At 45.0% G+C, this 27,931-nt stretch overlaps 1 protein-coding gene across 1 annotated transcript in view; it reads left to right on the top strand.

Moving 5' to 3' along the window:
• TAF3 (TATA-box binding protein associated factor 3) overlaps positions 1-15,307 on the top strand; it is a 150,360-nt gene extending 135,053 nt beyond the window's left edge. The window contains exon 5 of the mRNA XM_029955160.1: positions 15,038-15,307. Coding sequence (XP_029811020.1) covers positions 15,038-15,053 — 16 coding nt within the window. The 3' untranslated portion in view covers positions 15,054-15,307. The remainder of the gene's footprint in view (positions 1-15,037) is intronic.
• The last annotated feature ends 12,624 nt before the right edge of the window (positions 15,308-27,931 follow it).

Raw genomic sequence — 27,931 nt, 5'->3', positions numbered from 1 at the left:
GGTCTCCGCGCGGCGCAGTTGGTGAGGACTGCGGCCGGGAAGCAGCTGCTGGGCCGGCCCCACCTCACGGTCAAGGGGGTGTCAGCTCCCCAGGTGCGGCTGCCTGGGACTGTTGATGAGGATCGCGAGGTCACACCTGCACATGGGGACAGAGCGCACGGCCGTTTCGGGGCGGCGCAGTTGCCGTGTTTGCTGTCCCCCAGTCCTAGGGCTCACCGCGGCCGTTCATTTTGAGCCAGTACAGCGTTCATGCACTCGTTCGTTTCTATGAGGAAGCAGAGCAGAGCGCTCGCCGGAGTGTCCTGGGGTCCGGAGAGCCAGCGCCGAGCAGGACCCGCAGCTCGGCTGCGTTTAAATGTGCGGCTCTCTGCTAAAGCTCGAGATTCCGTTAAAGCAGCTTCTCATTAAAAGAATAGTTTTAGGGGCGCCTGGGGGGCTCAGTCGGTAAAGCTTCAAACTTAGCTCAGGTCATGATCTCGTGGTCCATGAGTTCGAGCCCCGTGTCGGGCTCTGTGCTGACAGCTCAGAGCCTGGAGCCTGCTTCAGATTCTGTGTCTCTCTCTGCCCCTCCCTGTTCATGCTCTGCCTCTCAAACATTAAAATTTTTTTACTAAAATGTTTTTAAAGAAAGCAAGCATTTTGGGGCACCTGGGTGGCTCAGTTGGTTAAGCATCTGACTTCAGCTCAAGGTCAAGATCTGGCAGTTCGTGACTTGAATCTCTGCGTAGGGCTCTGTGCTGACAGCTAGCTCAAGCCAGGAGCCTGCTTCTGATGCTGTGTCTCCCTCTCTCTCTGCCCCTCCCCTGTTCCTGCTCTCCCTCTCTCTCTCTCTCTCTCTCTCAATAAACAAACATTAAAAATATTTGTAAGGATAATTTTAAATATCAGTAAAATATAAATAAATAGATGATAGATATTGGGAAGGTGTTAAGAAAAAGGTATATATGTGCATATAAAGACTGGGGTGGATAAGAGGGCAGGTCGGCAGTGAAGGATCCCTCCGCCGGCATTTCTCAGACCCCAGGACTTTCCCACTGCCCTCCGCCAGCCCTGGGGAGGATGTCTCTGTCCCTTTCTCCATCCAGTGCTTTGTTCTTGCCCTTGAGCCAAGCGGCTCTTCTGCCAGCGTGTTGTTCGGGCTGGTCCGGGGGGTCCCTGTGTCGGGGAAACTGTGCCCTGGTCTTTCTGCCGTCAGGGTGTCTCTGGTGCTGTTCCCAGTGAGCTCACCGGAGAACGGAGACTTCACTGGACGCCTCCAAATACATTCATATGTGATAGCATATTTGATCAAGTGACACAGAAGTGACTCTTTCACTAATCAGATCTCTCTTAATAGAGGTGCTAAAAGTTTGAGGTTTCCCTTTTTGTGGAAGTAATTCAGTTTTTTTGTTTCAGTTTACAGAGTTAAGTTATTTCTGAGAGTGGGCGTTTTAATAGCTGGGATTTCTAAATTATTTATATGTAGTATGAAAATGGGAGCTAAAGGTTTGCCCATTAATCTTGAAACACAGAGGGTTTGATCTTTAAAAACAAAATAATTTTAGATATTGGTTGTCTTTTTGTGACCCAGACTTTCCTGAATAATGCTTTTTGACAGTTCTGCTAGAAGTACTGAATCATCATGAGCAATTACCAAAAAAAAATCATTTGAAATATTTTTAGGGGCATCTTTGTGGCTCAGTTAGGCATCTGACTTCAACTCAGGTCATGATCTCATGGTTCCTGTGTTCGAGCCCCACGTCAGGCTCTGTGCTGACAGCTCAGAGCCTGGAGCCTGCTTCAGATTCTGTATCTCCCTCTCTCTCTGACTCTCCCCTGCTTGTGCTCTGTCTCTCTCTCTCAAAAATAAACATTTAAAAAATGTTTTTACTAAAATATTTTTATTTTAAAAAACATCTTTTAATGTTTATTTTTGAGAAAGAAAGAGAGAGAGACAGAATCTGAAGCAGGCTCCAGGCTAGCAGGGGTGGGACAGAGAGAGACAGAGAATCTGAAGCAGGCTCCAGGCTCTGAGCTGTCAGCACAGAGCCTGACAGCGAGGCTCCAACTCACAAGCAGTGAGATCATAACCTGGGTTGAAGTCCGATGCTCAACTGACTGGGCCACCCAGGCGCCCTCTACTAAAATATTTTTAAAGAAAATAAGCATTTTCAGGCACCTGGGTGGCTCACTTGGTTAAGTATCTGACTCTTAGTTTCAGCTCAGGTCACGATCTCACAGTTTGTGGGTTCAAGCCCCGTGTTGGGTTCTGTGCGAATAGTGCGGAACCTGCTTGGAATTCTGTCTCCTTCTCTCTCTCTGGTCCTCCCCTGCTTGTGCTCTCTGTCTCTCTCTCTCTTTCTCTCAAAATAAATAAATGAACTTAAAAAAAAAAAGTCCTTTAAAAAAAAGAAAATAAGCATTTTATATTTTAAAATGTAGCCAGATTTAGCCAAAAGACGTGTAACGGGGTGAACCGTGTGTGGTGGTTTTCGTGATGAGTTCTTTAGAGAAAGAAGAGCAGATGGTTTTTATCCTGCTTTCTGCATCTTCCCTCTTTAGATGAAACATTGTTTATTCATGTGTAACTTTTTTCCCAGTCTAATGATACTTACGGTACCTTAAAGAGAGAGCATTAACTCATAGAGAGAACAATAAAATTACTAGACAGTAGGAATGGGAAACTACTCCCAAGGAGAAGAAACAGAAGCAAATGATTGCGTGTCAGATATGATTGTGGCTTCCTAGCAATCAGGGCAAAAAGTGAAATAACCTTTTTAAAAAGGAAGGTTCCTCTTAGTTTCTCAAGAGATGAGGTTGTTCAGGACACCAAGTTTGAAACTTTATTTCCACGTGGATCCAGAGGAGAAAAATGTCCTCCACAGCCGGCTGCTTTTACAGCCGGACGCGAAGACGGTTTCTGTTGGACTGTTTCTTGCAGAGGCCTCTGATCCAAAGCTGTAGCCTAGTAGCAGCTCCATGAAGAGATTCTGGAAAGAATCTCTGGTCTCTTGTCGAAATGCTTGTATTTTCATTTTGTGTTTATCAAGACTCCTAGCTCCAAGTAACAGAAACCCAAACGAGCCTAAAGGGACAGAGTAAGGGCGTATGTGTATTTGACGTTAGGTGAGGCAGTCTTCAGGTTCAAAAAGTATCATTGGGAGTCCGCTCCCTTTCTTGTATTCTGTCTCCCCCCTGGATGGTGACAGAAGCGGCCCAAGTCCCCCAAGGCTGGCCTGGTTCCCGGGGTCAGCAGCCTGGTGAATCCCTCCCTCTCCTGCTCCCAGAACCAGTTCTCATCAGGGCCTGGGGGGGCGGGCAGGCAGAAGTAACGGCTACATTTTATGTCGGACAAGGCAGGGATGGTACATGTCTGCATGAAAGCATGCTGAGGGGCCGACAGAAGAAGCTTGTTGGTTGGAAAAAAAAAAAAAAAAAAAAAACGATCCATGGGGCGCCGGGGTTGCTCAGTCAGTTAAGCGTCCAACCTCGGTTTGGGTCATGATCTCCTGGTTCATGGGTTCAAGCCCCGCGTGGGGCTCTGTGTTGACAGCTCCGAGCCTGGAGCCTGCTTAGGATTCTGTGTGTCCCTCTCTCTCTGACCCTCCCCTGCTCGCACTGTCTCTCTTTCTCTCAAAAATAAAACGTTAATAAATAAATAAGTAATCCTTTAGAAGTCAAGTTCAAGTTCAGGAACATTTCAGAGCCTCATCCTGTCAGACTTGGAGGGCCTTTTGCTTTTCTACTGTTAATTTATTTTCTTTCCAATAAACTGTCCCTTTTGATTTAAAAAAAGAAGAAGGAGGAAAGAAAGAAACAGACTGAAGCGTGTTGATAGTTTAGTCTCGCCCTGCCCAGCTTGCCGGTGAAGCGACCACACTTCCTAGGTGCGTTGCCTGATGTGGAAGCTGGTAACACGAACCAGGACAAAAAAAAAACCTTAAGAATAACTGTCGTTTAGAATTTATGGCAAGTGACTGATTTTTCACGCTAGTGGAGAGCGCTGACGTAAGGAGCGGAGTTCCCTGGGGGCTGAGCTGTGGGCCGAGGACACAGCAGCCCCGCGCCCTTCTCGGACCGGAGCCGGACGGAGCCCAGCCCTGCGCTCAGCTGTCTTCCGAGGCAAGCAGGCCAGGTCCGCTTCTTCCCGCTCAGGTCGTCGGCCCCTTCCTGACTTTTCCAGACAGGGAGTCCTTGAGCCCCGTCTCTGTCTCCCTCGTGGTTGCTGACCTAAAGTTATGACGAAATCTCCAAGTGTAATTTCCTCCCCCTGGCACATCGCTTTTGGTTTGTTGACGCCAAGCGCGCAGGGACATGGGAGGAGAAACAGCGTGCCGGCCGACAAACCAGCTTCAGGTTTGGGGAAGCGCTCTGACCGCACAGTAAAACAAGCAGAAAGGTTATCACCGCAGCATTTCCGTCTCACTTGTAAACAATTACAGCCGTTGGGACACGGATGCCGCGTTAGAAGACTTGGGGAAATTTACTGGGTTCCATTCTAATGCAATTAGAGCTAATTTTGTTCTTTAAATGAATAAAAGGTCAGCTAGTAAATCTAGCTTATCTTGAGCCCAGACTTCAATGAATTGTTTTATTTAATTTGTTGTAAAAGATCTTATCCTTAATGGGCCTGGGTCTTATTAGTTCACTTAGGTTTTAAAATATTTATGACCACCTTTTTAGATATGATTTGAATGATGGTTGGAAAGTTTCTCTCCGCAGTGTTATCAAGGCCCGAGATCGCTAATTGAGCGAATATAGGACGGTACTTAAGATTTGTTATCTAGAAAAAGCCGATGTGAACTTCCAGAATTTAAATGTTCTTCAGCCTGTGACAGGCAGAGATAATTTAGCTCTATCATGGCAACCTTTTGGATACGATCTGGCTATAATTCTCCTTACAGATCAAACGAGTCACACTTCTAGTGTTTAAAAAAGAATCCGCACCTACGGATGGAGGCACTTAGACACTCTTGTTGTTACTGACAGCAACAAGGAAAATTCAGATTGTTTGCATCCTACTCTTTCCTGTCAATTTGTGGGGCGCTACTATTAAAGTACTCCCATGAAGACTTTGGAGACCCTGTGGAATGTTTCTTCTTCTCTGTCCGCCCTCCTGCCTTTGACGTTTAGAAGATGGATAATCCTGCCACGGCCCGACTTCTGTGGTTTAGAATATTGCAGCCTGAGAAAACTGCGGTTGCCGGAGTCCTAACACATGGGGGGAAGGGCGTGCCACCCTGTGGGGCCGCAGTTACCCGTCTGCCCCTCCCCTTCCCCCCTGCTCCGCATCTCCCCTCCCCACTTCCCCTCTCTCTTCTCAACCTGCTCCCCCACGTGGGGGCTCCCCTCCAGACGGAGCGGGGCTGTCTGTCCTGTTCAGACTCTCCTCGCGTGGACTTCCTCCGGATTCTGCGCTCCCAAACCCGCCGTGCTGGTTTGTGCTGGTTTCTGCCCCGGCACCTTTGTGGGAGCCCCTCCCCCGAGTGTCCGCCGCTTCCCCCAGGCCCTCCCCAAACTTTCTCTTCCTCTGTCACTCGTCACCCCACACTTGCCTGCTTCTGTTGTTCTCTCTAGTTCTTTGTTTTTCTTTCTTTCTTAGACTTACTTCTTTGGCTCCTGGTCCACCTTCCTTGTCCTTTCCCCCCAGACTGTCCTAGTCACTCCTTAGGTCTCGGGTGCAGGGATGCTCTTTCCAGCTCCGGTTTTCCCCCAGATGCGGACTAGCCTTCTCTGGGAGCCGCTGCCAGACTCGTACTGGAGACACACAGGCACCGCGAACAGCGGCGCCAGACCTGACCACACCAGTATTTCCCCCCAGCCTCGCTCTGCTTCTGTGTCTTCATCTGTCAAAGATGAGACCAGGGCCTGGGTTTTCTAGGGTAACTTGAGAGAAGGCAGAGGCTGTGTGACTGCTGGGGACGGGAGATTTTATTCTTTTATTCATGGTAATGCCAGCCTGGGCATCTTGAAAACCAAGCACTAAAAGGGGCGCCTGGGGGGCTCAGTTGGTTGAGCGGCCGGCTTCGGCTCAGGTCATGATCTCACAGTTCGTGGCTTCGAGCCCCGCGTCGGGCTCTGTGCTGACAGCTCTGAGCCTGGAGCTGCTTCAGATTCTGTGTCTCCCTCTCTCTCTGCCCCTCCCCTGCTCACGCTGTCTCTCTTGCTCTCAAAAATAAATCAAACACTTTTAAAAAATAATAAGTGCTAAGGGTCTCCGCAACCCTGAACGCATCGTTTTGTGCAGATCTTGGGGAAGGAGAGACTCTGTCCGCAGGACTCTCCCTGATCTCTCCCGGGGCTCTTACAAGTCCTGGGGGGCAGCGTGGGTCTGGGTCTCCCAGCGGCCCCAGGGGGAAGACGGACGTCTGTGTCCTTATACATGGGCGCCCGTAACCGACTCCAAGCAGACATGTCCTCAGCCAGGGAACAAAGCCATGAGGTACAGAGAGAGATTTCGCCTCCTGGAAAGGAAAAGTGACCATGTCTGACGCGTCCATTCCTCATGTCCCCGGCACTCACCTCCTCCCCCGACCTCTCAGCCCTGTCCTCCGTCCGGAGCCCCAGGTCACCGGCCAGACACAGAGCGGGAAACACAGAGAGGAGCAGATCTCTCTCCCTGCTCACAGCCACCCCACCCGCCGGCCAGCCGACCCCCAGGTCCTGCCACGTTTGCTCCTACGTGTCTCAGTCCCGTCCCCTCTTCTCTGTTCCTGCTGCCACCCAGAACTGCGGTCCCTGCTTGCTCCCGAGCCCTCCAGAACCCTCTAGAGCCTTCGGAGGCCTGCTGACTGCCTTCAGCACTGCCAGGCTGCTGCCACTTCCCGTGCGGGCAGGCCGCTTCTCTTCTCTGTCCCTGCGTGCCTTCCGCCCTTTGTCAGGGGCGTGCTCCGGCTCGTCCTCTAAGACGGTCACTTGTTGGGGTGTCTGGGGGCGCCTGGGGTGCTCAGTCAGCTGAGCGTCCGACTCTCGATTTCAGCTCAGGTTGTGATCTCATGGTTGTGAGATCGAGCCCCACGTCGGGCTCCGCACCAAGCGTGGAAGCCTGCTTGCGAGTCTCTCTCTCCATCTGCCCCTGCCCCTCCCCCTCCCCTGCGCACATGCTCTCCCCCGCTCTCTCTTGAAAAAATTGATATTTGTTTTTAGAAGAGGTGGTCACAGGCCACCTTCCATCGCTGTTGCCAACTGACCGTCCCTCTTCCAAGTGCTTGGAATACACTCTTTTCCTCCGTGTTGTTCACTCGGTGTGCGTCATGCATCTATCTGTGTGTGGCTGTCTTCTTCGCTAGACCAGGAGTTTCTTGGATATTGGTGTGTGTGCCCCATTCACCTATTTTTTTTTTTTTAAGAAAGAGAGAGAGAGAGTAAGCAGGGGAGAGGGGCAGAGAGGGAGAGAAAGAGAATCCCCTGCCCCTGGGATCAGGCCCTGAACCAAAATCAGGTGTTGGGGACCCTCCACCAACTAGCCACCCAGGTGCCCCCCATTCGCCTTTTCTCTCCACCACCGACAAGTGGAAGGTGGAGCTGCCTGGAAAGGAAGATCTGTGGAGGCGCATTCACGGACTTAGACAGGCTCTTAGCTTTTTCAGCCCAGGGGCTGCTTTTCACTGTGAGCGGGGGCTTCCGTAGGTCTGGGGGGACATCCGGATAGAACTTAATGCGGTTCGCGCTCACAGAATTGCTTTCACATGATGGGCAACCGTGTTTTTATTGAATAAAAAACAAACTTAAGCTCAAGGAGCTACAGAGAGCTTTGTCCTTTATTTTGTTTTGCTTTTCTTCTTTGAGGATAGCTGAGGGAGCTTACTCTTCACCCTCCAGTAAGATAAAAAAAAACAAAACAAAAACGATTGCATTTGGTATGGAAGGCGTTTGTCAAAGACTGCTTTTCCTCCCTAACCATCGCTCTTGGTATTTTACGTAACGTGATAGGGAATCTGAATGATGAGAAGATGCTGAAAATATGTTGCTTAAAGGAATTGGAAGGTCTTACAGGTGGAGTGACTAAAATTTCCAAATTTGTTTTTAAATAATAGAAAGTCAGTCCTGTGTAGTCTGTGTGAACGGGAAGTGTGGATCTTGCTAAGACCTGCATGATCTTCATAATAACAGATGCACAACTCTATGTATCCTCTGAATAGAGGAAAAAGGACACCTATCAACTTGAAAATGAAATTATTAGAGTTCTTTTTCTTCCAGGGCACGCTGGTTATCCATCTTTGGCTCTCTACGCCACGTATAGTTAGCATCTTAACAAACAAGGAGTAAGTAAGGATGTCTGGGAAACAAAACATGTAGAAACCCTGATCAGGATATAATAGGTCTTTAAGACATGTTACTTACATGTTTGTTTCTTTCTTTTTCCTTTTCATAAGCTGACTGGACCTTTGGCTTAGAGAAAAATACTCTTCCCAAAGGTGTTACGTACAGTCTTTTGCGTCCTGTGGATAAAACCAAGTATGAAAAGCAAAAAAAACTTTTCAGAACATTTTGAACAAGTACTAGTAACTATGGAGGTCCTTGACTTCGTTTCTTGAATCTTTTTTTCTGATTATGAAAATAATACATGGCTAGAGTTTTTGGCTTTCCAAGATAAACTGTCTAGAAACATGTAGCTTAGGAAGTGAGCGCTCCCCGAACCCGGCCTTCCCATAATACTCACCACTGGCTGTTTGGGGAGTATTTCTGCAGTTTTTCAAAACTAAATACGGGGCGCCCGGCTTGCTCAGTCGATTGAGTGTCCAACTCCTGATTTCTGCTCAGGTTCTGATCTTATGGTCATGAGATCGAGCCCCACGTCGGGCTCTGTGCCGGCAGTGCAGAGCCTATGTGGGATTCTCTCTCCCTCTCTCTCTCCCTGCCTCTCCCCTGCTCACGATCTCTTTCTCTCTCTCTCTCTCTCTCTCTCTCTCTCTCTCTCTCTCTCTCTCTCTCAGAATTAAATAAACTTTTTTTTTTAACATTAAATAGGACAGGGCACCTGAGCAGCTCAGTCAGTTAAGCATCCAACTCTTGATTTTGGCTCAGGTCACGATCTCACAGTTCAAGAGATCACGCCCGACGTTGGCCTGCACGCTGAGAGCACAGAGCCTGCTTGGGATTCTCTCTCTTCCCTCTCTCTCTGCTTCTCCCCCATTCACACTTTCTCTCTCTTGCTTGCTCTCAAAATAAATAAACTTTAAAATACAAAAAAACAAAGGAGGATGATCTTACACATACAGTTTTACATGTGGGCCCTCCCTCTTTTTGGGCCATTTTAGTTGTTCCAGATTTTGCTATGACAAACAGCATCCTCATGTAGAGATCTTTGTGTATTCATATATTACATAGTCAAAAATATGAGCACAAGATGTTTAAGAGGTAATAATGCCAGATCACTAGCCAAAGCCCATGCCGGCTGTAGTTCCCACCGCCGGTAGCAAGAATGAGGTGGCTGTGGCGGAGGACTTGGTCCAACCGAGGGCTCTAAAGCTCTAAGGAACCTTGGGGCAACTAAATGGTATTTTGTATGGGGGTCCAACTGACTTCTCTTTGTTTAGGCTGTTGAGTAGGTAGGGAGTGTGTGAACTTATCTCTTTTTTTAATTCTTTATGTCTGCTTCTGTTAGAATGATCTTAATTTTGATTGTGACTCTGAAGTCAGTGGAATAATTGCAGAAGTCCTTTTGTCCCTCAGAGAAAATTTTATAAACATCATTTTATTGTATTTTACTTTATTTACTTACTGCTTTAAACTCCCTTAGAGGGGCGCCTAGGTAGCTCAGTCAGTTAAGCGTCCCCTTCAGCCTGGGTCATGATCTCATGATTTGTGGGTTTGAGCCCCACGTCGGGCTCTGTGCTGACAGCTCAGAGCCTGGAGCCTGCTTCGGATTCTGTGTCCCCCTCTCTCTCTGCTCCTCCCCAACTCATGCTCTGTCTCTCTCTGTCTCTCAGTAATAAAGAAACATTAAAAAATTAAAAAATAAAAAATAATAATAAACTCCATTGGACTTTTTTTTAATGAATCTTCTTTTTCATAAAAAATCCTTTAAACATTAAAGCAACCAAAATGATTGCTCATTAAATATTTTTTAAATGTATTTGTTTATTTTGAGAGAGAGGGAGGGGGAGAGAGAGGGTAAGGGACCGAGAGAGAGGAAGAGAGAGAAGCCCAAGCAGAGGCCATGTTGACAGCATGGAGCCTGATGCGCGGCCCAGAGCCACGAGCGTGAGATCATGGCCTGAGTGGGAATCACGAGCTAGACACCTAACTGACCGAGCCACCCAGGCGCCCCCCCTCGTTAAATATTCCATCGGTGTTCATTGTAACTAGTCTGTTTCTCTGGCATATGGGAAAACTATCTTTTTATCTCCTCTCGTATTTTACAGTTTAACAACTGGACATGTTCTTTGCCAAACAAATTGTTAAAATCCTCTACACTCTCATTTTGGAAAATCATCTTAATTATTAAAGTTACAAGATCAGACAATCTAAGAGGAGAATAACACTGCAACTGTCCAGAGTAGGATATATATTTATTATACTATATATATGTATAGATAGATAGATAGATAGATAGATACACACACACACACACACACACACACACAAGTGGAAACGATGTATGTTCATATGTAACTTCAGGAGGAGGATACATATCAAACTATATAAATGAAAATACATGGCATGCAATTTTCAGAAGTTCTATTAGCCCCCAATATATGTGTATATCTATATTTCACTTAACTCCTTTTAGCCCATAAAGGTGAAAATACATACGTGTGTATAGTTATAAGTATTTTCCAAGCTGTTTACAGAGGAAGATAGGAATTTATGGGAAGCGTAGTGATTTTTGGTGAAGACACAGCAGCAGCCATAATCAAATTTTAATATCTTTTAAAGTAGTGGTGTTGGATTTTTCCGAGCATGACTGCAGTAATAACTGAATGTTATAACACTCCAGTGAGATACAAATCTTAATCACAATCTTGTTCATTTTTCAAGTTCACCGAATACCATCTTATTGCTTTTAATGTTTTCAAATAACTTAGATGTTCTTTAATCCTAAAATGAATGAATGAATGAATGAATGAATGAATTTTTTACCCTTTATGGTTAAATTGCAACTTTAGCATATTTTCCCATAAAAGCATCTTTTTCTTTTTTTTTTTTTTAAAGCATCTTTTTCTAAGTAATTAAGCACCCTCCTCCGTAGACTTTAGGCTCAGAGAAAAATATGAAAAGTAAAGTCTCCCCACGTTGGCTGGTGTTTGGCTTCGCTGTTCCTTACGAAAGGCTCCCTTTATTCGCTGGCGAGAAGCAGAAGTCTTTCTGAAATCATAAGATTTTTTAGATTTTCTGACTCCAGAACATTTATTTTTTAAAAGAACCCTGACCGTGCCCCAGAGAGCGCCTTTGTGGGTTTACATGTTTTATTTAAAGCATTGGTCTGCATTCAACAAAGATGAGTTTTGATTGTACACATAGTACAGCTGTGTCACAGGAGTTAACACTTGGGCAGACGGAGAGGTGGAACCAGATGTCGATTCTCCTCTCAGCAACATAGAGAGAAACAATCATAACGGGAGGCAGAAAGTGCTCCAGGCTCTAAGAAGACATCTCACGTCGTATAGAAGTTCAAGGTGATTGCTTCCAGCTAGGGAGAGTTAGAAAAGCCTTGGGAGAGAGTAGAATTTGAATAGAGCCCTAAGGGGCGAGTAAAATTTGGAAGTGGAGAAATGTGAAAGGAAAAATAAAAGCAAAGATGTATTAAGGCACATAACCAAAGCACATTTTGCCCTAAGACATTTTAATGATTCTATTGATAGGGGAGTGTATACATGCCCTAGCTTTATTGTGTTGTATGAGCTAAATCATTCTGGACAAAATGTGTATTGCCAGCATTTTTTTAAAAGCATTTATTGTGAGGGCCACCTGGTTGGCTCAGGCGGCTGAGCATCCAGCTTTGGCTCAGATCATGATGTAGCGGTTTGTGAGTTCAAGCCCCACATCAGGCTCACTGCTGTCAGCACAGAGCCTGCTTCAGATCCTCCGCCCCTCCCCCACTCATGTTCTCCCTCAAAAATACATAAACAGTCTTTTAAAAAGTTTTTATTGTGAACATTTTCATTCCTTTCTTTTTTTATAAATAAAGTTTTCTTTATTTTGACAGAGAAAGAGAGAGCAGGGGCGGAGCAGGGAGAGAGAGAATCCCAAGCAGGCTCCACACAGGCAGTGCAGAGCCCGATGCAAGACTCGAACTCATGAATTGTGAGATCATGACCCGAGCCAAAATCAAGAGTCAGTCACTTAGCCAAGTGAGCCACCCTGGTGCCCCCTATTAGGAACATTTTCAAACAGAAAAGAATAAAATAAAACTTTCATATACCCACCACCTGACAGATTTAAGTTATCAACATTGTGCCACACTTGTGTGATCTAATAGTCCTTTTCTGGGCCCCCCCCCCCCACCTAAGGCATTTCCAAGCAGATCCAGGCCAATGTCACTTTACCTCCATGGACTTTAATTCGCTGCTCTGAAAATAGGGTGGGGGCACCGGGTGGCTCAGTCGGTTGAGCGGCCCACTCTTGATTTCAGCTCAGGTCGTGGTCCCAGGGTGGTGGGGTTGCGCCCTGTGGCTCCGTGCTGGGCGTGGGGCCACGTGAGAGTCTCTCTCTCGCTCTCTCTGCCCCTCTCCCCAGCTTGTGTGCTCACTCACTCTCTTTCTCTCCCTAAAATAACATTTAAAAATAAAAATCGGGTTATTTTCTTGTATAATCGCAGTGCCATTATCAGACATCAAGGATGTGAAGCTTTTCTTGCTCTTTAACCTGGTCTACATTCAGTTGTCTCCTTCATCTCAAAAATCTATTTTGACAGTTGCTTTGTTGGAGTCAAACCAGACTAAGCGCCTTTTAATCAGGAGCCCCCACCTCTCGCCTTTTGGCCATCCAGTTCGGTTGTTGAAGAAGCCAGCTCGTCTGTCCAGTAGGAAGGCCCACTTTCTAGATTCCTCTGTGTCCTCCCTGGGAGTGCCATTTAAATTGCTCTTCTGTCCCTGTCACAGGCAGTTAGCGCCGACAGAGACGTGGAGCCCGAGGACGGGATTAGACTCAGGCTCAGCTGGCTGGACGGGGCGTTTGCTGCCCCGCCCCAGCCCCCCGTGCCCGGCTGCCCCGAGGCCGCAGACACCGAGTGGCCACTGCAGCAGGAGCTGTGAGCTGGTAGCTTTTTCTTTTAACTCAGTCATCCCTTTCACACCCTTCAACAAAGACGACTTTTTCTTTACCAGCTCGGGCATTTCGGTCACTCGGGAGTACAGCTCATAGAGGAAAGGCAGGATCGGTGCCTCATTCTTCCTTCTTGCTGACCTGCAGCACGTCCCCACCCAGTGGAGTCCATGCCGCAGTCAGCCTCCTGCGGTGACGGTTGATTGGTTTTGGAAAGTACTCGACCCCTCTTCCTACCTTCCCCTTTCTCTCCCACTCCTTCCCCCCTCCCCCCAACCCCGTTCTCCTTATCAGCATCGCTGATGGGAGTTTCTTCGTGGCGTCTTCTGGAACTCAATGCAACCCCATTGATCTTTGATAGCTTTCTTGTGTTCTGATACAAAACGCTCCCGGTTTATCTTACGTAGTTCCTGCCACAGGCCTGAAATCAGTTATTTATTCAAGGAACGTTTGTCCTTTTTGCGGGAAATGGGTTTTTAGGAACCACAGTCTGGTCCCAGAGGCACTCATTGCTGGGACATCTGTCTTCTCTTCTAGGCTCTCACAGCAGAAACAAATTATAAGTTTACGGTGTCGTTTCCAGTTGAGACCTGGAATTTTTTCCTGCATCAGCATTAGAAAGCTTGCTTGTGAACACCATCAGCATGATTACTTATTTGCTGTCTTCCACCAGAACTATATGCAAAAGTAATGCCCATTTAGTAATGACTCTAAGCAACAATACCAGTATTACCACTATTAATAGGACTGCTGAATAAAGTTAAAGATTATTTTAACAGGGATTTACCCAAGGGATACAGAAATGCTGATGCATAGGAGCACATGTACCCCAATGTTCATAGCAGCAATGTCAACAATAGCCAAAACATGGAAAGAGCCTAAATGTCCATCACCTGATGAATGGATCAAGAAGATGTGGTATATATATACAATGGAGTACTACATGGCAATGAGAAAGAATGAAATCTGGCCATTTGTAGCAACGTGGATGGACCTCGAGGGTGTCATGCTAAGTGAAATAAGTCAGGTGGAGAAGGACAGATACCATATATTTGCATTCATAGGTCTAACAGGAGAGCAGGAGAAACCTAATGGAAGACCAAGGGGAAGGGAAGAGGGAAAGGAGTTGGGGAGAGAGAGGGAAGCAAAACTTGAGAGACTACTGAATACTGAAAACGAACTGAGGGTGGAAGGGGGAGGGGGAGGGGGGAAAGAGGTGGTGGTGACAGAGGAGGGCACTTGTGGGGAAGAGCACTGGGTGTTGTATGGAAACAATTTGACAATAAACTATTTTAAAAAAAGATTATTTTAAGAACTATGTGTTCTTAAAATAAATCCCCTTCGGACCTGTGACCAAAATGGTGCCCTCCTAACGTCACCTGCAGTCACTGTCTTTCTGTGTGGTTGTATCACCAACAGCATATACAGTGAGGTCCGTTTATTTCCGTTTATTTCCAACTTGTACTTCCAATTTTATCGACTCAGACTCCTGACTATGCGAAAAAGTGACTGGACTCCAAAGGCGAGGCTGTAATAGATCCACTCAGAGAGCTCTTGCCTTCAGGCCTTTCTCTCCCTCTACCCTTCCGGGTCCTTTCCCTGCAAATAGTGACCATTTGTCTTTCACTTTTCAAAAATTATCCTCCTGCCATATCGTTTTGTAAATATGAAAAATATACATTATTTATTATTTATCTGAGTGCTAATGCCCTCTTAGGGTACTTTACAGATTTTGAACATTTGACAATGGGACTATAATCATTTGGGTATCTGCTTTGGAAATGAAGATTTGACAATGGCCATATTTTCCTCTAATTACTTCATGCAATTTGTTTCATTTTTCAAATAGGTCATGCCTGAATTAAAAGATAAAATGTTTCCTACTTGATATGTTCTTGGGCTGTGACAAGATAAAATCGCCGTTTCATGAGATGATGTAAATATTCAAGAGGCAGGCCATGAGCTTGAGGAATTAACTCCATTTACCGTTGTGTTAATTATATGAACGCCAGAAGTTGAGCTGTGAGGATCAAGAAGAATAAGGAGTAATGACTGATTTGAAGAATCAACATAAAGCTGATTCTCATAATTGTCTTTGGGTATTTGTTCCTTTTGATCAAATGTAAAATATGGAAATGACTGTTTTACAATTTGGCATTTTAAGCAGTGATACTCTTTAGAGTATTATATTTTAATATAATTTCTCCTAAACTCTGAATATTTATTTATATACCTAACCGAGATGAAGTAAATACTTGGCATATTTCTTATTTACATTTAACCAACAACCCTGAAACTTAGCCACTTAGAGCAACAAACATCTGTCACTTCCTAGCTTCCCGTGGGCCAGGAATCTGGGGGCTTCGGACGCGGTCTCGCACCTGGCCGCTGCCCAGGGCAGGGGTCCAGGCAAGGCCTCGCCGGGCGGAGCACGTGCTGGGAGCACGGGCACTGGGAGAAGGCTCCATCGCTGGTCACGTGGGCCCGATCCCCCCAGAGCCAGCGATCCAAGGGGCAGGGGACCACAAGCTCCAGCGTCTCTTAGGACGTCGCCTGAATGCTGCACACCGTTGTTCTCACTGGACCGTGTTAGTCCTACAAGGCAGCCTGCCCATCCTGGGAGGGGACACACAGGTGCGTGAGGACCGGGAGGCGGGGCCCCGGGAGGCTGACAGCTGCACTTGGGTGTAGCCTTTCCAGGACTTCTGAAATGAAGAAAAAGAGAAAACCTTGAAGTCTTATGAAACCACTGTGACCACCTGTGCGGTTTCACAGGAATGTCCTCACGTTGTCATCAGTGGTCTTGTTGCGGGTGTTGTGGGGCTCACTGTACAATACAATATGGTATTTCAACAGGCACATGGTATTTCTGAGATTCATTAGAATTTTAAATCCAAAGAAGAAAAGCAAGCTGTGGCTTCTAGAACTTTTTTTTTTGGCCAAAGTGGCCTTTCTTCTAGACATTGAAGAACTTCCCTGCTCAGAAGTTTCTTTTAAATTCCTGAAGGCGATTAGAATAGTTTTATGGGTATATTTTGTTACACTTAAAAATGGCTGTTCAGGGCGCCTGGGTGGCTCAGTCAGTGAAGCGCCCCGACTCTTGATCTCACCTCAGGTCTTGATCTCAGGGTCGTGAGTTCAAGCCCCGCATTGGGCTCTGCGTTGGCCTCTGGACTGGGCCTGGAGCTTACTTAAAAAAATAAATAAATAAAAATTTTTAAAAAATTACCTTTCGCTTGGAAAGGTAAAGAAGCAAGTCATTGCAAGGGGACTTGTGAACTTTGTACACAGCTCAGTAGCCAGTACTCAGACTCTGAGCTCACCGGCCTCTGGTGTTTGCCCACAACAGCTGAATAATGAGGGTCATTAAGCTCCCGGCAGACAGACCCAAACTGTGTTTGCCTCTAACTTTGGAGGCTCAGTGAGGCCGGGGAGGTGAGGACTGTTCTTTATTGACTTGTCGGACTGGGAGTTTGCATTACAGGCTAAGCGGCTCATGACCCATTCTATTTATTTTGCTGTTTTGTCGGGGAGAAACAGGGAAAGAAATCCGACCAAAAATCCCTCCTTGTACACGTTTTTATGAATGACGCCAGTGTCTGTGGCCGCTAGGGCTCTCCGATCAAATCCTCCAGAAGTGGTAACGCGAGCAGCCGGAGCCACCGCGGGACGCAGCTGGGGCGGCGTCAGCTCCCCTGTGCCGCATCGCACATCCCCACTCTGTGCCGGAGGGGACCCGGGCCAGCAGACCACCGCGCAGGTGTGGACAGTCCAAGACTGGCAGCGAAGGCCTCGAGGAGGTCTCCGGGTGATGACGAGCTCTACTGCATGGGACTCTCTTGTTTCTGGAATGTGCAGAACTGAAGAGGTGACTAAAGGATTGTTCTTACAACTACGTTTCCAATTCCCACAAAGTCACTGAGCCGCTGACACCAAGAATAATTTTTCAGGCTCTTGTGTATTTTCTCACAAAATGCAAAAGGATCAGGAAATACAAATCACTCTAGTGATCAGGCCGACTTCTCGGAAACAGAAAATTAGGACCTGTTTGTCTCATCAACACTGAGTATCCACTTTAATGTTTTTGCTTCTGCCACTCAGAATTTTGAACGGGAAGTACAGACCCATGCCTGCGCACGTTCACACACACACACTCACATCTTCCACGGGAGTAATTCCATTGGACTGGAGGAGAGTATCAGGCATTTTGAAAGGATTATTGTTAGTATGAGTGATTTTCACCAGAATGCCGTCTCTCTAAATTAAAAAATAAGAAGATGTGTACAAGCAGATGTGTCTGAGGTTTCGGATGCTTGTCCCATCAAGTGATTGCCAGTCTGTCTATACCCGTTGGCCATACTGCTAATGCTAAGCCATTCTCGGGCCCCCATTCACAGGCCTTACAGGTAAGAGACAAATCTAAGAGAAATGTAATAAAATGAAAGGGGATTGGAAAGAGTCAGGGAAGGCAAATAGTATTCATTATGTGTTTGGTAGAGCTCAAAGCAATTAAAAGCATTTCTGGACGATAGCTAGACTGAAACCTTGCAGACATGCTTGTACCTGACATTGTTGTGATCGGTCCTCATCCTTGGTCTGAGGGCGAGTACGTAGGGGAGGAATCCAAATCCACGATGGCATATAGAAACCTTTGAGGTCTTGGAACTCTTTAAGTAGTACGGAAGTGTAAAATCTTTAAAACAGACAAAAATATCCAAAAATAAAATAATTCATTTTATAGGAGAGTTCCCAATCCAGTATTAGGCATGACGCTTATTAGAGTTGATGAATATGTATTAAGACACTGTTTTATACTGCAAATAATTCAAAGATAAATAAGATACCCAACTTACTCCTGAGAGAAGGTCCTGCCTAATGAGGAAGATAAAGACAGATGTGCACATAATTGGGAATCAGAGCAACTGTGGACGTTGTATTTCTTTGAAAAGAAAAGACCCAAGACTGTGAACCCACCTTAATAATCTCAAGGCTGTTCAAATTTATGATTTTAATTAGGTACCAGAAGAGTGTAACTTCCTAAGAATTCTCCTCCCTTGGCCCTCTTCTTGCTGATCTCTGTTCATGATAACAATACTCAGTGTAGGTACACGAAACTGCGCAGCTTTTGAATTTTGCGTGGGACTTCTACGGCCAGACCATGGTCAACATATGAATGGAAGGCGTTAGCAAAGCCATCACGTCTTCCCAGTAGTTTATTAAAGAAACTATAATATATGTACAGAAAAGTGAACAGATTATAAGTGTGCAATTCACGCCATCACGTACAAAGCCCGAGCAACGTTTTAGATGTGTATATTATGGCCAGTATTTTTAACTTAAGTTTTTTAATACACGAGTTATATATGGTAATTCTACTTAAACCAAAAGAATAAAAACCACCTACCACCATAACGTACACCCTAAACTAATATAACACTGTGTGTTACTGTACTGGAATTAACATTTTAAAAATACAAAAAAAGAAAAAAGAAAGAACCTCATATGAGCCCACCAGTTTCAGGACATTTTGGGGTATAGTCTTTTGAACTTTTTTCTAAGTGCTTACTCATACATTCTTATTTGCTTTTTCTTACAAAAATTAGATTCTGTTATGCTTACTATCCATAATTTGGAGGAGAGTAAGCATATCACTTATGTCAGGTAACAGCATGATATTTTGTTCGTCTTCATTGATTTAACCAACCCCCTATCTTGAGGTATTTTAAATTATAGTCATTGTAGTTTGGGGGATTTTTTTCAGTCATAAACGATGCTATAAATAATATTCTTTACCCTGTATCTTTGCATAGTTGTCTAACTATTTTCTCAGGATATATTTCTAGACCTGGAATTGCTGGTCAAGACTAGTACGTTTTTAGAAAACGGACCCTTGTAATGTGTACCGAGTACCCAGAGAAAACTTAGCAAATGACACATATTTTCCTTGGTGGCACATATCAGTCCTCAGTCTCACACCATGGGTGTCTTCACCCAGCAATATGGGATTGTCTCCTTACAAACCCTCTCAAGGGAGAGCTGAGTGGCTCAGTCTGTTGAGCGTCCAACTTCGGCTCGGGTCATAGTCTTACTGTTCATGAGTTTGAGCCCCACGTCGGGCTCTGTGCTGTCAGTCTATTAGCACAGAGCCCACTTCCAGAACCTCTCCTCTGTCCCCTTCTCTCTCTGCCCCTCCCCTGCTTATGCTTTCCCAGAAGTAAATAAATATTAAAAAAAAAAAACACCAGGACTTTCTAGACAGATATGATTTCCAAAACTTGTTAAGTTGTATCCAACTTTATTTATGCCCGTTTTAGACGTCTGCCCCACGGGAGATGTACTAAAAGGAAGGGAACCCTTGCAGGTCCTTGTTTAACTGGGAGAAGGCTTAACTGGAAAAACCAGGGCAGCCACTTCTTCTCAATTCCTAATCAGTCAAATCACAGCGAGTTTTCAGTATTTGGAAATCAAACAACCTCAAGAACACACGCTGGAGCAGATTTGTCATCTCCGAGTACACTGATGGATAAAGTTAGTATATGACAAAATGTAAGCGAATTTCACATGGAAGCAAAACAGTGGAAACGACATAAAGCTGTTGGAGAAATCATTAAAAATAACAGAATACTAGAAAACAACAACATGAAAGATGTTTCTCTGATTGTAGACTGACAGTCGCTGCGGTTAAGATGGGCTGATGCCAGGACCACTCAGAACACGCACAATCTGGGGGGCAGTCCTGGTTGTCTCACATAGCAGACACCCGGTGAGAAGTGAGGCCGACACCGCACATCCGAATGGCTGATTCCTGTATGACATTGGCTTACCACCCTTTTGCGGTTCCCTAATCTCAAAAGAGAGCAGAGCAAGCCCACAGGGCACCGAAAACCCCCTTACGATTGAAGAAAAACGTTGCCAAGGGTATGTTGGTAGAATGGAATGAAAATCTCTTCGTAACCCTTAGACCTGTGGCCATGACTGTGGTTAGAGGCACCTGCAAATATCACCTTGGTGCCTCCTTGGTGAGTTACATATAACATAGGAGCCTGGACCAGAGAGGATGCCCTGAGCCAAGCCTCAGCCTAACCTATTGGAGTCAAGAGGAACAAGGGATACAACTTGATGGGATGTGTACGTGACTGGAACAGGTCATGAATGTGACAATGGAAGGAAATCATATTATTTGAGGTTAGAGAAGGTAAACTATTAAAATAACCAGAAAAAATATTTCACATCGAACTTCCAAAAATTAATATAATAAATTCAAGTCATACATTAAAAACGTGAAGACAATAAAGGAGCATGTGGAAGTTGAGACTCACAACATGAAATAAATTTGCAAGAATTGGAAAGAGAACAAAACATTGCATTCTCAAAAATGACAGCCTTGATTTGGACCTTGTGGCAACCCAACATGTGTCTGACAGAGCTATGCAGCCTAGTACTTCTGGAGCCTTCTCCAAATGACCTTTACGTGGAAACATAATTTTCAAAGAAGTTAAACCAACCTGTTTAAGAAGCTTAACTATTGATCATTTGGCAGTTGGATATGATACCTTGTTAAAGATTTCTTTATTAAGTTTCTGTGGATCATAATATAGGGATATAGTTACTTAAACTTAACTTAAATAATGGTGTAAAAGAATGTGCCTCAAAGGAACGATACAAAATATGGTTGAGTGTTTGTGACTAAGAATTGCAGAGTGCACTGATATTTCTGTGAACTTGAATTTGTACACTGCATTACACCCTAATATCAATCAGTGTGTGTGTTTTGAAATCACAGGGCGGCTTGCTGTGTGTTGTTTTGATAGGATTTCAGATCTACTCCTTCACGCCAAAGACAGAACGTTGCTAATAGTGAAGTTGATTTCATATAAAAAAAGAAAATAGGGGCACCTAGGCTCAGTCAGTTAAGCATCCAACTTCGGCTCAGGTCAGGATCTCACAGTTCATGAGTTCAAGCCCCGCGTCGGGCTCTCTGCTGACAGCTCAGAGCCTGGAGCCTGCTTCAGATTCTGTGTCTCCCTCTCTCTCTGCCCCTCCCTCCCTTGTGCTCTGTTTCTCTCTCAAAAATAAATAAAGGTTTAAAAAAATAATAAAGACGAGTACATTTTTCAGTTTTAGTAATCATTCAGAAGTGCTACACCAACCATCCCTTCCCAGTGCCCCATTCTGACATCTTTTTAACCTGTACCAAAAAAGGTTATTTTATTGTTGTTTTCATGCTCATGTCTTGGATTGCCATGAATATTGAACTCTTTTTTTTCCCCTGTTGGCAGCTTTTGTTTCTTTCACTCTGTATCCCCTGCTTGTGTTCTTTGCTCATATTTTAGTATGAATATAGTCTTTTTGGTTTTGATTTGAAAGAACTCTTTATTTAATAGGGACTGAAAACTTTATCGTGTATTTAGCAAATAATTGCCGTCTTGTCTTTTGCCTTTGCCTATGATATTTTACAATTTTCGCACAAATCAGTGTTTCTTTTTATGGTTTCTTTTTTTTTTAATTTTTTTTTTTTTTTGAGAGAGAGACAGAGACAGAGTGTGAGTGGGGGAGGAGCAGAGAGGGAGACAGAATCCGATACAGGCTCCAGGCTCTGAGCTGTCAGCACAGAGCCTGACGCGGGGCTCAAACTCACGAACTCCTGAGATCATGACCTGAGCTGAAGTCAGCTGCTTAACCAACTGATCTACCCAGGCGCCCCTTATGGTTTCTACTTTTAAGGAGATGCCTAGAAAATCCTCCTCTCCTCCAGTATTAAAAACATGTGTTTTCTTATTTGTTGGAGTACGTTAATGGTTTTACATTTTCTTTTACCAAATATTTAACCCCTGTAGAATTCACGGTTTGCGATATACCCTGAATTTGAGTTTCCTTTTTTCCAAATTAACTACACTGTCTTACAACCCAAGCAAAGCTGCTCCTCAGTTCTGTTCGATCATTGTCCGTTGGAGTACGTGAATTGCTGACGTTCCGTTGTTGCCTCCGGCAGCCATTTTCCCCTGGAAGGGCTAACAGTGAAGTTGAAACAAAGTGATACAAGGAGCAGATCCTTCTTAGCTCATTTTCTAGATCCCCACCCGTCATTTCCGTGAGAGGGTAGGAGACAGAAAATGTCCTTCCCTCCCACGGCCTCTGCTCGTTGACAGCTTGGGTTTCAGCCGAATTTCCGCATCTGGGCATCACCGATCTCAAGACTGTTCCTTCTTCCTGTCCTCCTCCTGTCCCCTGTCCCTGCCCCCCAACTCTGGGAACCCACAGCCTCAGGCCCCTGGCTTCTCCCCCAGGCTCCTAACCTGTCTTCGGATCTTCACTTGCTCCCCTCCTCTCTTCACGACACCCCACCTTTTCCTCTCCTGCCCTTTATCCTTTCTTCCCACATCATGGTGCATGTGACTGTGCAGTCTTTTCGTAGCACTTCTATTGGCTGGAAACATTTCCGAAATGTATCGTTCCTTCTAGGAAGTCACTGCTTGCGGACCGGCTTGTTTGTTAGGCGTTCCCACGTTAGTGCTGAGGATCCAAAAGTAAAAAGGCTTCTCATGCCTTTGAGGACCGACTAGTAGAGCCAAGGTAACAGATAACACGTACAGATGATCCAAAGTATTCTTCAGCCTTATGGGGACTGTTTGGTCAGGCGTTTTTTTAGTGTGTTCTTGGACAGAACGAATAGTCTGTATTTGTTGAATATAGAGGGTTTTTTTTTTAATGTCCATTCTGTCATTTTTGTTCTTTTTGTTATTTGCTTCAAAACTTCTCTGTCTTTCCTGGTTTTTTGACCGCCTACTCTGTCAGATCCAGAGAGGCAAATATGCCAGAATCCTCAGTCACACTTGTGGATTTGTCTGTTTCTTACAGTTCTGCCAGTTTTGCTTTATACACTTTGAAGGTGTGTTTTTGGGTGCACTCAAATTTTAAATTATCATCTCGTCCTGGCACGTCGGCACCTTCTATCGTCGTGAAGAAACCCTCATCACCACTGGTAGTTCTTGCCTTCCCGTCTGTTTTGTCTGCCGCCACACTGCCTTGCGTCCGCGTGCTGCTTTTGCCCACGCCTTCCTTCAGCCTTTCCTCTGTTGCTGTTAGATGTGTTTCCGACCAATAATACAGTGTTAGGTTTTGCTGTTTTACTCAAGCTGGCAAGTAAATTGTTGAGACAGTTACGTGATGTAATTATTGATATTTTGTGTTAAAAGCCACCTTATTTTGGGTTTTCTCTTTGTCTTTCTGTTCTGTGTTTCTCCTTTCCTTACTTATTTTAACATTCCATTTTCCAGGGCACCTGGATGGCTCAGTCGATTAAGCATCTGATTCATTTCTGCTCAGGTCATGATCTTAAACTTAGTGACTTCGAGCGCCGCACCAGGCTCTGTGCTGACATTGCAGAGCCTTCTTAGGATTCTCTGTCTCCCTCTCTCTGCCCCTTCCTCCGCCTCCCTTCATCTCTCTCTCTCTCTCTCTTTCTCTCTCTCTCTCTCTTTCTCAATAAATAAATTTTAAAAAAAGAAGAACATTCCATTTTTCTCCATACTGGTTTAGAAATTATACATTTACTTTATTCCTAACCTTTACATGGTTATCATTTTAAATTTAATACCTTTACATCTCCTTCCAGATAATAGAAGTACATTAGAATACTTTAGCTCAGGGCACCTGGGTGGTTCAGTCAGTCAGGCATCTGATTCCAGCTCAGGCCATGCCCTCACGGTTCGTAGGTTCAGGCCTCACATCTGGCTCTGTCTGTGCTGACAGCTCGGAGCCTGCTTTGGATTCTCTGCCTCCCTCCCTCCCTCTGTCTCTCTCTGCCCCCTTTCCACTCTCTCTCTCAAAAACAAATAAACATTTTTTAAAGAATATTTGATGAATATACTTATATTCATTCCGTATGGGTTTATATATTATTGTTTCCATATATCTTATCTTTTTAAAATAATGCCATAATATATTATTGTTTTCTTTAGTCAGCGTCTATTTAACTTTACCTACGTGTTTATCATTCTTCCTTGCATCTCAGACCTTCTTATGGGAGCACCTTTTTTTCCTGAAGTACTTCCTTTAGAACAGAGGTGCTCTGGGGCACCTGGGTGGCTCAGTCATCTAAGCATCTGACTTCAGCTCAGATCATGGTATCTCAAATCGTGGATTTGAGACCCATGTTAGGCTCCATGCTGACAGCTCAGAGCCTGGAGCCTGCTTCAGATTCTGGGTCTCCCTCTCTGTCTGCCGCTCTCCTGCTCATGCTCTGTCTGTTTCTCTGTCTCAAAAATAAGTAAACACTAAAGAAAATTTTTATGTAATTAATTAAAAAAGAAAAAGAACAGAGATGCTCAGAGCAGTGCGTAGACCCTCAGAATATACAGTTTTTGGTAGTTTATGTGAAGTAGATAGTAATGAAAGAGGAAGTGCTCATAAAATACTTTTTCTCCTTACTAAAATATGACAGGTGTCTTGAGGAAAAGTGTGTGATTATTTAAGTTGCAAGCTGAACTAGCAGCTTTCCTCACAACATACTCCTTCTACTTAGAATAGCATCTGACAAACAGCTCTTATTCACACGTGGATATCTGGCCAACCTCTCACCACAGACGAATAAAGGAAGCCTGTCCCTACAAGGAAAATACCTGAGAATAGTTGTTGTAAATGATGAAATTGGAGCTTTTAAGTAAAACTTGGAATCTTGGAAAACATATTACAAGTTGACAGCGCCTCAGCAGTCTGAGAAATTTGTGGCAAGGTGTTGGAAACACCAACAAATGTGATATTTTAACACTGTATGATGAAATGTGTAAGTCTTCGGAAAATCTGCATAATTCGGCGAACCAACATTACAGACGAGTGCGTGACGTTGTAAAATCATGCGTGGGGGAAATAACTCTTCAGAGTGCTAGCACTTCAATGAATTTTATTTTATTTTATTGTAATCTATTCTCAAATTGGTTTCCATACAACACCCTTTGGTGCCCTACTTCAGTGAGATCTAATGTAACACAATAGAAAAAGCTCACCAATACAGTTTCCGATCACATGACTAACTGAAGAAACTGTCACTTGTTGCATTTTGGTGCAGCATCGAGGAATGTAGGCAGTCCTCTGAAAAAGCCATTAAAGCACTCCTCCCCCCCCCCAGTTCCGTGTGGGGACACTGAGGAGGTCTGCAACAAATATAAAGATAGTGTTCGTCTTCTCACAAAAAACTATTTTTGAAAATGTTACCTGGTAAAATGTAATGGATTTATTATTCTTCATTTTCAATGATTTACTAAAATATTTTTCTAATTTCTCAGTTTTGATTTTTCTCATGTGGCAAATATTGACCAATATAATGGACATCAACAAAAGCTTTTAGAGTTTTTCAGCAATTTTTAAGAACATAGACTGGTCCCTAAGACCGAAACTTTGAGATTCCCTAACTTTAAATTTTCTCTTAGTAAAGGTCCACTGTGGGCAAGTCCTTAGAATTGGCTTGCCTGAAAATGTCATCCGCAATCTTGAAAGATGCTTTCAAAGCCAAGCTGCACCTCCCTTCAGCACCTTGAAGGGCTTATTCCACGGTCTTCCAGCTTCATCACTGCTGTGGAGAAGTTAGCTGCCACCTGTTTGTTTGACAGTCATTGGGTTTTCCCTGCCTCGGGCTGCTTTTCAGACACTTTTCTTTACCCGTCATGTCTTACGGTTTCACTGTGACGCATGTAGGTGCAGATTTCGTTACGTCGCCTGGGATTGGGTAGCCGTCTCACGTCTGCGGATTGGCGCGGGCCGTCAGGTCTGTGCGTGTCCGCGGACACTCTTACTAACAGTTTGCCTCTGCCCCTTTGTGTCCCCAGAATTACGACTAAATGTATAGTAATTACTAGACATGTAGCAATTTATTCTGTTCTCTCTTTGCCCCTCCAAGTACATTCTAGATCATTTCTTCTGTCTTATTATTCAGCTGACAGTTCTCTCATTCTGCTGAGATTAAATTTGAGTAAACTTGTTGCTGTATTTTTCATTTCTAGGTCAGTTTGTTTCTTTTCAAATCTGCTAGGTGACTCTCTATAACCTTCTATTACTTGCAGATAATGTCAGGCTTTGCCTTTTTTTAAAAACATGTATTTATTTGTTTGTTTATTTATTTATTTATTTTTGAGAGAGAGAAAGTTTGAGTGGGGGAGGAGCAGAAAGAGAAGGAAAGAGTCCCAAGCAGGCTCCACGTTCAGCACGAAGCCCATGAGTGTGAGGTCATAACCTGAGCCGAGATCCAGAGTTGGACACTTAACCGACTGAGGCACCCAGGTGCTGCTATTTTTAATTTTTTAAACATTTTATTTTAAGTACTATTTACATCCAACACGGAGCTCAAACTCACAACCCCAAGAACAAAAGTCACACACTCCACTGACTGAGGCAGCCAGGCACTTCTGCCTTTCACTTTTTTTTTTTACATTTATTTATTATTGAGAGACAGAAAGAGACAGAGCCTGAATGGGGGAGGGGCAGAGAGAGAATCCGAAGCAGGCTCCAGGCTCCGAGCTGTCAGCACAGAGCCCAATATGGGGCCCAAACCCACAAACCATGAGATCATGACCTGAGCCGAATTCGGACACTCAACCGACTGAGCCACCCAGGCGCCCCTGCCTTTCACTTTTTTAAGCGTATTAAGCAGACTTGTCCTATGGTTAACAAGTCTAGTCTCCGTGGTCGTCACGGGTCTCTTTATGCTGTCTGTCATCTTCTGGACCTCCCTCATGCTGCCTTGTCTCCTCGTAGGTTTGGTTTTCTTTAAGATTATTTGCTTTTTTTCTTAATACTTTGCTGCATTAATAATATAAGGCCTACATTTTAAGTTACCTCATCTCAAGATGGTTAGTGCTGGGCACCTAGGCACATCTCAAGCCCAGAGTACTTCAAGTACAGCGTCCCGGCCCACCAGAGCTAAAACCTCACGAGGCTTTGATGAATTCTTACTCAGTAGAGCCCACTGGGAGTTTGTAATGCCAGGAGGCGGTTCGGTCAGACACTCCTCTTTGGCAGGCCCTCAGCTTGGAAACCTGTCCTCTTTATCAAAACCAAAACTCAGATTTCCCTTCTGCACACGAAACATCTCCGTTCTACTTACCTCCCTGGGCTCCTGCTGTTCCTTTGGTTTTGGTCCCAGCACCTGTATTTCAGACCACCTCCAAAAACAGCATGTAAATGTTTAGTCTAACCATAAAAATGCGGAGTGCTCGCACACGTGGATGTAAATGCCATAGTAAGAACTCTGACTCCCACCCTGTGTAGGAGGCAGAGCTGCGCAGTGAGCAGTGAGAGAGACCGTACTATGTGGTTGCTGAGATCACAGGCTCTGAAGTGAGACTGGCCGGGTTTGAATTCTGGCTCCGACTCGTAGCAGTCTGTGAATTTGTACAGGGCATGTACTCTGTCTGGGCCTTGGTTTGGGAAAGGACAGCAGTGTATTCACCTTGTCCAGTGGCTGTCAGGGTCCAGTGAGCGTTTAGCACAGGGCCCGCCATGCCATCGGCTTTCAGGTGCTTAGAGTGTCGAGTCCGTAGTACGTGCCCAGTAAATATTCACTGTGAATTGTGCCAAGCATTACCAAGTGTCTTCTCCACGACCAGCCTGTGTGACGTTTTCTTGGGTCCTTGCTCTGCACGTGCTCCTGCGGTAGCCCCACGGGAAGGGGGCCCGGCTGCCCCTGCCCGCCCAGGAAGCACTCCTCACTCCTGCCACCAACCCTTCTCCCCAGGGGGTCCTGGACGCC

Source organism: Suricata suricatta, chromosome 10, assembly GCF_006229205.1.
Source record: "Suricata suricatta isolate VVHF042 chromosome 10, meerkat_22Aug2017_6uvM2_HiC, whole genome shotgun sequence".
Taxonomy (NCBI): Eukaryota; Metazoa; Chordata; class Mammalia; order Carnivora; family Herpestidae; genus Suricata; species Suricata suricatta.
Note: the sequence above shows the minus strand (reverse complement) of the source record. Positions and strands in the feature narration are given on the sequence as shown.